At 52.5% G+C, this 12,067-nt stretch overlaps 4 protein-coding genes across 4 annotated transcripts; 2 read left to right on the forward strand and 2 right to left on the reverse strand.

The window, feature by feature from the left end:
• Positions 1-5,839: 5,839 nt before the first annotated feature.
• On the forward strand, positions 5,840-6,550 carry PHYSODRAFT_471123 (hypothetical protein; the record flags this gene model as incomplete). The annotated part of the gene is made up of 1 exon (XM_009518142.1): positions 5,840-6,550. A coding segment is annotated over one exon (711 nt), but the record flags the coding sequence as incomplete, so codon positions are not given.
• A 506-nt stretch (positions 6,551-7,056) lies between these two features.
• PHYSODRAFT_472078 (hypothetical protein) lies at positions 7,057-7,836 on the reverse strand (the record flags this gene model as incomplete). The annotated part of the gene is made up of 1 exon (XM_009518143.1): positions 7,057-7,836. A coding segment is annotated over one exon (780 nt), but the record flags the coding sequence as incomplete, so codon positions are not given.
• Positions 7,837-8,943: 1,107 nt separating this feature from the next.
• PHYSODRAFT_309671 (hypothetical protein) lies at positions 8,944-9,663 on the forward strand (the record flags this gene model as incomplete). Its single annotated transcript, XM_009518144.1, has 2 exons — positions 8,944-9,411; positions 9,622-9,663. 2 exons carry the CDS (start codon positions 8,944-8,946, stop codon positions 9,661-9,663), a joined length of 510 nt encoding a protein of 169 aa, XP_009516439.1.
• A 1,750-nt stretch (positions 9,664-11,413) lies between these two features.
• On the reverse strand, positions 11,414-11,740 carry PHYSODRAFT_470927 (hypothetical protein; the record flags this gene model as incomplete). Its single annotated transcript, XM_009518145.1, has 1 exon — positions 11,414-11,740. A coding segment is annotated over one exon (327 nt), but the record flags the coding sequence as incomplete, so codon positions are not given.
• Positions 11,741-12,067: the final 327 nt, after the last annotated feature.

The raw sequence follows: 12,067 nt of genomic DNA on the forward strand, positions 1-12,067 counted from the left end.
CCTCGTTCAGCTTTGCGGCCCGGAACAACACGAAAATCCGAGCGACGACTTTGTTGCGGCGTTGCAACGTATTGCAGAGCAGGATAAAAGTGGGAAATCGGGGGAGCCAGGGGTGGAAATTGAAATTCCAGTTCGGATCGATTTGATTGTTGATGAATGGGGAAGCTCAAATGAATCAGCTTCCTGAGGTCGCAGCGGCCGAGAAGACGATCAAGGAACTGTGGGGGAGTTCTACAGTACACACCCGGAGGAGCGAGCTGTTCGATCTGGCGAGATGCGCTGTAAGTTTGTGTTGGAGCCGATGGTTGCATGCTTCTGCGATCCGCTCGAGTCGCAAATGGTCGATGTCCTGGAACGGGCTGTGGAGAACGTGCGGTATTCCCATCTCACGCTGTTTCGACGCTTCGACTCACAGCTTGCAGCGAGTGGTGGATGGAATGCTAGACACTTGTTGGGGAAGGTCATGAGGTGTGTGTGCGACTCGACGCGCCGAACTCTAGACCTCGCGAACACAAACTACCACTTGCGAGCTCATAACAATGCGGATCTGGACTCAAGTCATTACCAGTTTTGAAAACTCTCTGTGGGGTGGTACGACGGCGAGCTCGCGTTTTGGGAGTTCGAGGCTGTGTGTTCAGCGATGGTGCTGACACAAAGAACAAACTACTTGATGCTGAGGTTAGAGGTTATACCGAGCGAGCGAGACGCAAGCAGCCACTGGTGGAAGTGACTGGCTTATGCCTTCTTTTCACGTCGAGCTCGCTCTCGTTCAGCGATAACGCACCTTTCTTTTCACAGTATTGGTCGCTTAAGCACGGAGGACGCAGAGACGTTTGCTGCTGTGCTGGCGTCAAGTCACCCTGAGGAAGCGCTGCTCAACAGCCCTCGTGGCGTTGCTGATGAACGTGACGCGACTCTAAGACAACGGGCTCCAATGCAGTGGCAGTTTGATGCAGATGGACGAGCGATTCGTAGCCGTCGAGTTCTCTCCTCGAGCTACCCTATCAAGTACTGTACGTGCGGACTTTCAGTGACGACGGACATAGTGAGTGGGTTAATGTACTGAGTGAAGGGAGCACTCGTTGATCCTGCACGGGTTGCTCCTTGTAGTGGTGCCTCGCACCTGGTGTATTGCAGAATGAGTTAGGTTGGATGATGCTAGGATGTCTGTGCTAGGCTAATATGCATCGGTAGTTTCGTGTTGTGTAGCTGGAGGGGTCGTTGTGGTCGTCGCAGGCCGTTATCGTCGCCACTGCAATCATCGCAGGTGGCGCCAGCTCTTGCGATCTCCAACAGTCCTCCTCGACCAAGATGATCCGAGTCTACAGCTTCTCGTTGTGCGGGTTGATAAGCTTGATCATGGCCAGGTTGCGCCCGTGTAGGGTTGCGCCGAGGGGCTTCGTGAAAATGTCGGCCTTCATCTCAGTCGTAGGGCAATAGGTCACGCTGACCTCCTTCTTGCGAATGGCGTCGCGTATGAAGTGAAATTGTATGTTGATGTGCTTCATGCGTGCAGTCGTCACGTCGTTCTCCATGTTCTTGATCGCGCTCTGGTTGTCGATGTACAAGTCGATATTATCATCTTTGCCGTGCAGCTCAAGTTCATTCAGGAGCTGCTTCACCCACAAGCAGTCCTGCACTGCCGTCGCCCCAGCGATGTACTCAGCCTCGGTTATAGAGAGGGCGACCGTAGATTGTTTCTTGCTGTACCACGAAATGGGCATGGCGTTGATGGTGAGCAGTCCTCCTGAAGTCGACTTTGCGTCCTTGCCCCCGGCCCAATCTGCATCGCTGAAGATGGCTGCCTCAATAGTGTGTCGGGGTGCGTGCGGCCGGGGAAAGTGCAACCTCAACTCGCGCGAGCCGCGCAAGTAGCGCAGGATACGTTTGACTGCAGTCCAATGAGTCGACGTAGGCGTTGAGACGAAACGCGCCAGGAAGTTCACAGGCATCGTGATGTCTGGTCGAGTGCAGTTGCTAATCCATAGTAGTGACCCAATGGTCTCCCGCATGATGCTAGTGTCGTAGAAGGGCTCGCTGTCCTCTCCGTTCAGGTCCCGAGTTGACTCCATCGGCGTAGTCACGGGGCGGCTATTCTCCATGCCGCACTTCGCCAGCAAACCGTCAATATTGGCTGTCTGGTGGAGGTAGATGCCGCAGTCGCTCTGCTCAATGTTAATTCCCAAGCACTTCTTGGCTGGACCCATGTCCTTGATCTGAAATTGGTCGGCGAGCTTCTGCATCGTCCAGTCGGAATCGCCCTCACGCTGGCTGACGACCACCACATCATCGACGTAGAGGCCCAGTACAGTTAGCTTGCCTTCATGCCAACGAAAATACAAGCACGGGTCGAGTTGGCTCCTCCTGAAGCCAAGTTCCAGTAAGTAGCGGTGTATAGTGTTGTTCCACAACTTGCCGCTCTGTTTAAGGCCGTAGAGACTCTTTCGCAGCAGTAGGCATTTGCCCTTGGGTAATTGGAGTCTGACAGGGGCGCGCATGTAGATGGGTCGATCGAGGTCTGCTCGCAGGTATGCGTTAGGAACATCTCCTTGTCGAATGACGGCATGCCACTGAGATGCGGGCCACAATGAACCGCAGGCTCGCGATCTTGAGCACGGGCGCAAAGGTCTCTGCGAAGGCAATGCCAAACTTTTGAGTGAAGCCGCGCGCTACCAGCCGCGCTTTCAACCGTTCCAATTCGCCATTGTTGTCAAACTTGAGCTTGAACACCCATTTTGCACTTATCAGATTTCCATCAGTAGGAATGTCCACAATTTCCCAGGTAGCGTTCTTCGATATTGCTCGAAGCTCTTCTTCGATTGCCTGCCACCACTCCTGCCAATACGGGCTGTTCATTGCCTCCTCCACAGTTACTGGCTCCTTGATCCCGTCACGCTCTAGTAGTACCGCAAAGGCAGTACCCTCCTTGAGTACGATAGTGAGCAGGACAGATGCCGGAGTGGCGAACTCTTCGAGAAAAGATTGGGGCAGCCGAAAGTCATCGCGTGGTAGTGCTCGGGTACCTCGATTCAGGCCAAAGATGCGCTGGATGGCACGCGACGTAAGTTGATGCTGCTCTGCAGGGCTACCAGCCCGTGCTTCCTCACCATTAGCGTCATGTGGGGTGTTGGTTTCGTACTGTTGATCGCCAGCATCCTCCTCCTCGCCGCTATTGTCTGCGTCGATGGCGTCCATGTATCGCCCCACGGCTCGCGAGTCCAGACGGTCAACGTTCCGGATGTGTGTTGTAGAAATAACACGTTTGGTTCGCGGGATGAGAACACGGTACGCTTTCTTCTTGAAGTCGATGCCAATAACAACTCCTCTTTCAGCGCGCTTTTTCGCTGATCGCTTCGTTGCATGAGCGATGTGGCTCGTACACTTCGAGCCGAATTTGAGGATGTGCGAGACACTGGGTCGTTTTCCGGAGAGGGCCTCAATGGGAGACGCATGGTCGGCGTTCGCTCGAGTCGGCAGATAGTTGCGAATGTAGCTCGCATACAGAACAGCATCGCCCCAAAATCGCTGTGGCAATGCCGAGGCCCAGAGCATCGCTCGGGCGGAATCCATGACAGTCCGGTGAAAACGCTCTGCTTTTCCGTTTGATGATGACATGCCCGCCTCCGTTTCTTGGTGGAGAATACCCCGGTTGCGGAGGAAGCGGCCGAGTCTGGTGCTGCCAAATTCACCACCACCGTCTGAGCGAATCATCTTCACCTCGGTGTCGTATTGTCGCTCAAATTCGCTAACAAAGTCCACCAAATGCCCTTCCGCGTCGCTCTTTTTGCGGAGCAAGTAGACGCGATTGTAGTTCGTAGCGTGATCTACAATGGTCAAAAAGTGTTTGTGACCGAGCCGATCCGGGGTCATGTCCGTCTTCAGGTCAACGCACAAGGTAGCGCCCGGTTCGTCCGTTGGGGCAGATGTAGAAGTATCCTGCTTGTTCTTCGCGCGTCGAGCTTGTTTCGCTTCAGCGCAGTTCATGCAGAAATCCACCTTCCGATTAGAGGCAACCATGCCTTCAACGAGGTTTTTGTCAATCATGCGTACCAGATCCTGGTAGTTCACGTGCCCCAGGCGTTCATGCCACTGCTGAAGCGTAGAGGTCGTCATTGCAGCGAAGGAGGCCGCGCCTTGCTCGATTCCAACAGACCAAAGCCCAGTCGAGGCTGAATTACCCACTTCGGCAACAATCTTACCCGTCTTGTTCGTAATTGTACACTGCTCCTCACCAAACGTGCAGGTGTAGCCTCGAGCAGTGAGTTGAGCCACTGAAATCAGGTTGCGGTCAATACCTTTTGCGAAGTACACGTTTTCTAGCAGGACAGTACGAGGCACTCCTTCTGCCATCGTCGTGATGACAGTCTTTCCCTTCTCAGTAGCGGCGACAAGATCTCCATTCGCCACTCGCACCGACAGGAATGCTGGCTCTATCGCGAAAAGTTGGTCACGGTCGATGCAAAGGTGGTGAGTTGCTCCCGAATCCACTGTCCAAACATTTCCTCTCGTGGCAGAAGCGCCGCGCTCGGCACCGTCGGCAGCGACCCAGACATAGCCTTCATCATCAGAATCTCTGGATGTGTCGTCATCATCAGCAGCGGCTACGTTCGCACTTCCTCTGGTGGTTAGTTGTTTTGCCTGTTCCACGAGTGGACACGTGAAAATCTTGTGACCAGGCTTCCCGCACACATGGCAATGTATTTCACCACGATGACCAGCGGCGGCAAAGGCTTGGCCGTTATTTTGCTGCTGCGGACGTCGATCCGAGTTGACGTTGTTGTTTCGCTGGTTACGCCAATGCTGATCATCATTGTGGCGATTTCCGCTGCGGTGGCCATGTGAATTTGGGTTCCGGCGGTCAGAATGACGGTTTTTGCGTTTATCTCGCTTCGCACCACATCTGCGCCCGTCACCTTTCAGCTTGTATAGCAGTCGCTTCATGCGATCGGTTTCCGCAACGTAATCGCTTGCGTCGTCGGGCACTGAAGACAACAGCGTGGGCGCTAACTCGGGGCATGCATTGTTTCCGAACAACTCCATGACCATCTTGGTCTGATCTCGTGGATGAAATTCTCGAAGCCAGCTCCTAACCCAGGGTAAACCTCGTTTCCCTTGAAGTTCGAGCAGCGTACGTCCTTGATTTGAGGCTTGTTCGGTGATGGAGGTGCGGTTTCCATGCTAGTATCCGACATGGAGGGTGCACGGGGCGCTCGCGCCGCGAGCTGCTTCTTCAGTTCTGCCAGCTCGGACTGCAGTCGAAGGATGAGCTGGAGCTGGTCGTGCTGCTCCATTGTCTCTTGGTCCGAAGGGTCGAAGTGCAGGTCGTCTGGCAGTCCTAGGCGAGTATTCCTTCCGTCTTGGTGGTCTTCGTCAGCCTCGTTAGCACCTCGTGCCTCTGAGTATTCTTCAAGGTCTTCGTGGTCGCCTCGCGAGTCTTCGAAGTCTTCACTGGTCGCTGCAGAAGGCGAGCCAGTTGGGCTCATAACCTGAAGGGAGCACTCGTTGATCCTGCACAGGTTGCTCCTTGTAGTGGTGCCTCGCACCTGGTGTATTGCAGAATGAGTTAGGTTGGATGATGCTAGGATGTCTGTGCTAGGCTAATATGTATCGGTAGTTTCGTGTTGTGTAGCTGGAGGGGTCGTTGCGGTCGTCGCAGGCCGTTATCGTCGCCACTGCACTCATCGCAGGTGGCGCCAGCTCTTGCGATCTCCAACACTGAGTTCCCGGGTATGATCGGTGCCAAGTCAAGCGTAGCGACCAGGCATTCGATTGCGATACTGCGTCAAGGGCTGGAATTACTTCCCTTTCGATTCATTTTACCTTGGATACTGAGATAGCAGATGGGCTGCCGCTGTTATTGACCCCCATCGGTGCCTCACTGACATCATTGTCGCTCAGTGGACGAAGGGAGTTGGTCGGAGATGGCTTGTTTCTTGGCTGTTGCCCCAATCTTCTCGAGCTGTCCCTCCGCGGGAACGTTGTGGAAGCCCAGCTCGATTTTCGCGAGTATCGGAAGTTAAATGCCGAACTTCCTTGCAATTGGCATGATGTTGTATCGCTTTCAAAGGCATTGACGGACGCGGGCAGTCCGCTAGCGAAATGTCTGCACCGACTGCGTATTCGTTTGGAAAAACCCCGTTTTCGTCGCGTAAATCATCCTGTAGAACATGACTTGGATGCACTGCTGGAAATGCTCGAGGTCAACGTTTCTCTGGAGTATTTGGATGTGATCATCCCCACAACTCATCGGGGTTACATCACTAAATTTGCTCTGCACAACAAGAGACCGATCTGTAGGTCGCTTTTGTTTCCAATCAAGTCGAAGTTGGCGTTCCTAAGCGTGGTGGAACGTTCCAAGTCTCTGAGATCGACCAAGGAGAGGAAACGTGTTGTGCCAGCTTCTAGTTCGGCGCTGTCCAAGCTGGATCACCTGATCATATCCAATATCTTCGCATTGGCCGCTCGACCAGTCCTTAGACGAGTGATATGTCGCTTAGAACGCGAGTTTGGAGCCGCCCAGGAATTAAATGACGAGGAAGCAGATGCTTAAGGTCTTCCAAGCGAGTGTGACCGCGTGTTGAAGAACCCTCTGGTATAGTCAAAGGTCCAGAATTTGCAACTCACTCTATTTATTGGGCTCCTAATTGCCTCGAGTGCCCTCCTCATCAATGACACGAGGATTATCCGACAACTCTTCTTCGGGCTGATCCGACAACAGCAGTATATCTTCTTCCGTTCTCCATAGCCAAGCTGCCAAATCCAATATTTTAAGCAATAAGATGCGTGATCGTGAACACCATTATTCTCGATGTTCCGAAAGCTTTGTTACTCAGTGAAGTAAGTAGTTCATGAGTCATGTCAGGGTTTGCAAGGGGTAATCTGTGAAATGCGCAATATTTTCTTCACTTGCCGCAAGTGCAAGAAATGGGCCCGCTTAAAGTTCCTAGCACAACGTAAAATTACGATACTAGAAAGAAATAAGGGCTTCCATCGCTTATTATCCTCGCTGTCTCCGTTGTCATCGCTTAGTTTCACGATTTGCGTCGTTGAGATCACTTAAATCGATTTCATCACGTGGTGGCCATCTGAATACGACAGCACCTCTCTGCTGCTTCGCGATAGCGGTCTTGGGTGAACTCTAAGCTCGCGCACGGGACAGCACACTACTTGTCTGAGAGCTGGAGGGGCGGAAAACGCGAAGATATTCGATAGAGCCAGGGGATCCAGCTTGCTAAGTGCGCGATTCGAAGCCGACACATCACATTTTATCTCCTTGGAAGCCCTCGTAAACTTGCACCAGTCAACCACACTCAGGAACGCCAACTTCGTCACTAGCGGGAGTTCCAGCGCTCTACTGATCGGTTTCTTGTTATGGACTTCAAACTTACGGATGTAACTCCGATGGACTGTTGGGACGATCACCTCCAAATACTCCAAATGGTTGTTAACCGCAAGCATCTCCAATAGGGCGTCTAGGTCTGATTCATAATGTGCAGGATTATACCCTCGAGGGATAGTGCCTTCCAGATAGGGGCTTGCCAAACGGACGCGCAGTTTGTGTAGGCATTGCGCTAGCAGATTATCTGCGTCCATCAAGGCTGCTGAAAGTATCGCTACGTCTTGCCAATTGTAGACGATCGCTGGAAGCTCGCCGATTTCCTTACGGTACTGGCGGAAATCAAGCTTAGCCTCCACCACACTGCCGAGCAGGGACAAGTCGAGGTGATTTGGACAGCATCCAAGAAACAAGTCATCTCCGACCAGCTCCCTTCGTCCACGGATCGACAAGAATGTCAGTGACCTCCCAATGGCAGCCATCAATTGCGGCAAACCATCAGCAATCTCAGTATTCAACGTGAATCGAATCTGTCCCGAGTCGAAACGGCTCGGACCGTTCCAACTCTGCGTGGGCGACGATGAGTGCCTGAGGTCGTCCACCTGCTGTGGCCGCGGGCGAGAAGTAGTGGGCCGTGGGCCGGGTTGTCTCGAAGGTGGAGACCCGTGGGCCGCTACCCAGAGGTATCTTAGAGGGATGATGTGCCTCGCAGTGTCGTGGCGGGACTTCGGGGACGGATGGCATGTTGGGCGGCTTTGAGGGCCGTCAAGGTGAACGGATCAAGTCTTTGGGAGGGGTGAGCGGGAACGGAGTCACCCGAAGGCACTGAAACGCAAGGATCTGCAGAGGTAGAGAGGAAGAGTTAGGAGTAGAAGGAAGGTCAGTCGTGAATTTTGCTTAAAAGGACCACACAGGTCGTAAGTAACACTTATTGCATTTTGCTTAGTGATCTCCTTGCTATTTGTGCCCCATAAACCTATAAGCACAGGCAGCACTTACTACTCCAATACAGCGGCGGCCGGCCCCAAACCGGTCCGACAAAGCGACTCGCGACACGTGGTGGAGAAGCAGGGTAGTGTTGCCGACTGTGGAGTGAACAGTACTGAGAGCCTGTGCCCGGAAGTGAACAGAGTCAAGAGCCGAGCGTCTGGACCTGGTGACTGGACGTGTGACCCCCCTCCTCGTGTTTAAAGTGTGCCAGGGAAGGACCCAGGAGTCCGCACACGAGTACACGCCGCGCGGGAAAAGCGGCGTCGAGGAGCAGTGAGAGGAGCGATCCAGGCCGGTAGGACAAGGGAACGGTAACGTAGACACAAGAGCCAAGTGTGGACGGTCAAGAGCAAGAGGTTAAGTGAACAAGGAACGGTAGACTGAGAAGAGAAGATGCAAGGAGGACAAGGTGGAAGAGGCGGTAACGCTAAGGAAGTAGCACGCCGCCGGGCTGAACAAGAAGAAAGAGCGCGTGCAGAGCGCGCCGAGGCAGAGCGTGCCGCGCGGGCCGAAGCAGAGCGTGCCGCTCGAACAGAAGCAAGTGCTTTCACAAAGAGCTTGATTTGATGTTTGCCAGTGGAGAGACCCCCCTAGGCGCTCTAGATCAGCTGTCCAGGATGTATGAAGACGACAGCGAGACGAAGAAGCTGCTGCCGGAGATTGGACAAGTTCGCAATCGCAAAGCGGGTTGGAAAAAAGATCAAGTTAAAGGGAAGTGGAAGCAGCTTTCCTCGCACGATGAACTGTTTGAGTGGGCAGCGTCGAGACTATGTAGCAGTAAGGAAGAATTTGATGCTGTGGAAGAACGCGAGCTCGTCGTCCTTGATGTATTTCAGTCCAACGAGGCACAAGAGACCAAAGAGACTACGTACGGGATGGATCTCAGTTGCAAACGCCTTCTGCAGAACTTCAAGACTGCTGATGATGATGGAGATCCTGTTTCGCTCTCGTGTGATGGGACGTATCGCTTGACGGACGCTGGGTGGACTTTGATCAACATCGGCGTTGTGGGCGTCGTGTATGACGCTAAGGAGCGGCAGCACCATCAACGCTTTTATCCTGGTGTCTTTGGCTTTGTTCGCACGGTGTGCGAACCAGCGTATGAGGCTCTGTTCGATGCTGTGATGCGCTGCGTGAGAGAGTTTCTCGGGTTGGAGCTAAATTTTAGACCTCCCTTATACTGGCACCTGCCGGGATGTGTCGGATTAGCTATATTTCGGCACTTTTGTTTTGTTTATTTCGGCACAGTGCCAGTTTAAGGAAATAAAGTATGCAGTTTACTACAATTTCTGTAGCATATCGAACTGTTTAGCCTGGAAGATGCCTTCAAGGGCTAGAGAAGTCAACGAAGTGCGCCAGACGTTCAGTTCACACTTCAATACGGAAAAATCGGATTCGACGGACGCCGTATTCGCGAATACGGTTGCCAATCCGCAGCAGAACTGGCGGAGATGTGAAAATGTCTTTGGAGCAGCACCGTTTTGCACTGAATCCCAGGCGTCGTTGAAGCTGGTCTCATACAATTATTCCTCCAGGGCTGTGCGAACCATCTCATCAAACTGGTTGGCCTGACACAGCTCTCGATGCTCCCGTTCAGCGGCTTCAATTTTTGCCTCACTCCAAAACAAAGCCAATTGATCGCGGCGAGGATTCAAAATATCTTCTGCAAACTGGCGAGGAGGGACTGTGACAAGCTCAGCTGGCATTACTGGCGGAGCCGGAGATGCGGCAGCGTCATTGTTGCTGTCTCGCTCAGCTTGTACATGCTCCATACCTTCAATTAGATGCAGTACAAACTTGCCAAGCTGCCTCAGAATCGAATTTTTGTCGGCATCTGCAACTCTATTCATGTGATTCTTGACGAACGTCCCCTGGTCTTGAATAAACTCGAGCAAGTGTTGCTCTTTGAGCCAGTACTTCGTAGAAATCGTGTCATTAGCGCTAGATTGGAATTTAGAGCTAGGTACGCGTTCAACAGTTTCCGAAGGCGATCTACAAGGAGCTCAATCTCTGCCATTTGCTGCGAGAGCAGGACATCCTTCCCCTGTATCTTGACAAACGTGACGTTCATCACCACCGTTATCCCACAAACAACAGCTGCATTGACCCACCATGATGGCGCTGGTGCCGCAGACACGTTTTCATCAAGGTGTTCTTCGAGGCGAAAATGGTTTTTTAATATCCACGGCAATGCGTTTCCCATGTACAGCCACCGATTAGTTAGGTTTTTGGCGGCACCTCCCATTTCAGTAATCAGCGTTTTTTGGCGGCGAAGGTGAACAATTAAATCCTTTGTATTCTTCACAAAGTCTCCATTCCCAACAATGGCAAAACCGGCTTTCATGACCAGGTCCATCTGATGAGCAGCACACCACACTCTCAGCACCGAGTGGGTGGCCTCTTTCTCTAAAAGAGTGACCACCCACCATGACGGCCTGTCATAGTGTTCTCTCAATCCGATGAAATACCAACCAATTTCTGTCTCCGGTTAGCGAACAAAATATCGAGTACTCGAACAATCAGGTGAACTTGGACCACAGCAGTGTGGCGGTCAAACATAGGGACCGCGAGCAACTGTAGGTTGACTAGCACGCCGTTAACGGCAACACGAACACGCTGATCCATGAAAGAGCGATCGGTGTGGGTTGTGATGTCGCAAGCAAATGCAAACCCCCACATATTGGGGTCTGCGATGAGGTTGCTGATGCGTTGAAACGAATAGGCAACTAGAATACGAGCATAAGTGCCTGCCATAGCGTCGGTCATACCGTAAAGCTTCGAGTTCCCTGTGGCATTGTAGTGCTGCTGAATTACTGCTGCCGTCTGCCGAAACGACAACCCAACCGAGAGATGTTTGACCGAAAGAGTAAACCGCAGAGGCGTCTTAATTTCCACTGTGTAGACCCCATCCACTACCGAGCCGAAAGCACGAAGAGCGCTCGCAACAGTCATATCATCATCTTCATCTTCAGCATTGAAAAATACCTTTCCAATCAGCTCAGTCACAATCAACTCTGGAAAAGAAAACCGCAACACAGCACTCTCTGTGTCAAAATGAGCTACCACTTGGTTGCTTCGAGAAGTGAGATCAGCAAAAAATACAGCCTTCTCTGCGTCCCTGAGACCTGTGTATTCTCCCCACTTAGCTGAGTGCGCGGAAGAATTGTGCTCGATGTAGTTCTGGGGTCGGAAAGGAGCCTTGTAGTACTTGATATTTTGAGTACGCTTTCGTTTGCCCTTGGGTGCTTCCTCTCTACCAAAATATCGGCAAAACAGGCAGCGGACCGAGCAAGCCGCTCCCCCAGCGTCGCACGTTACGACCTCGAGTCCGTACTGCAGCTTGTGAGCGTCTTGGAACGGGGTTTTACGCGAGGGGGGGGGCTTCTTAGAGACGCTTGGCTTTAGCTTCTCCATCGTTCACTGCTTGAATTCTGCGATTTTGAACGGTCGCTTATTTCGGCACTCGAAAAAACTTCAAATAGGCACCTTGCCATATATAAACTTCAAGTGCCGGAATAAAGGAAGTCTGTGCTAAAGCCAGCCGTCGGCGCTGCAGACCATGCCGCTTTTATTACATCATCGTATAAGAAAGCGTGGCCGGGTATGGAGATCGTCACGTGCTGGTCTCATGTAACGGGGTTACATGGAATAGTGACCCTGTCACTATTCAGGAATGGCTACATCGGTCACTCCCCTGGATAGTGACCCATGTGGCCTCAGAGCCAACAGATACATTTTGTA

The sequence above is a fragment of the Phytophthora sojae genome, assembly GCF_000149755.1.
Source record: "Phytophthora sojae unplaced genomic scaffold PHYSOscaffold_1, whole genome shotgun sequence".
Lineage (NCBI taxonomy): Eukaryota > Oomycota > Peronosporomycetes > Peronosporales > Peronosporaceae > Phytophthora > Phytophthora sojae.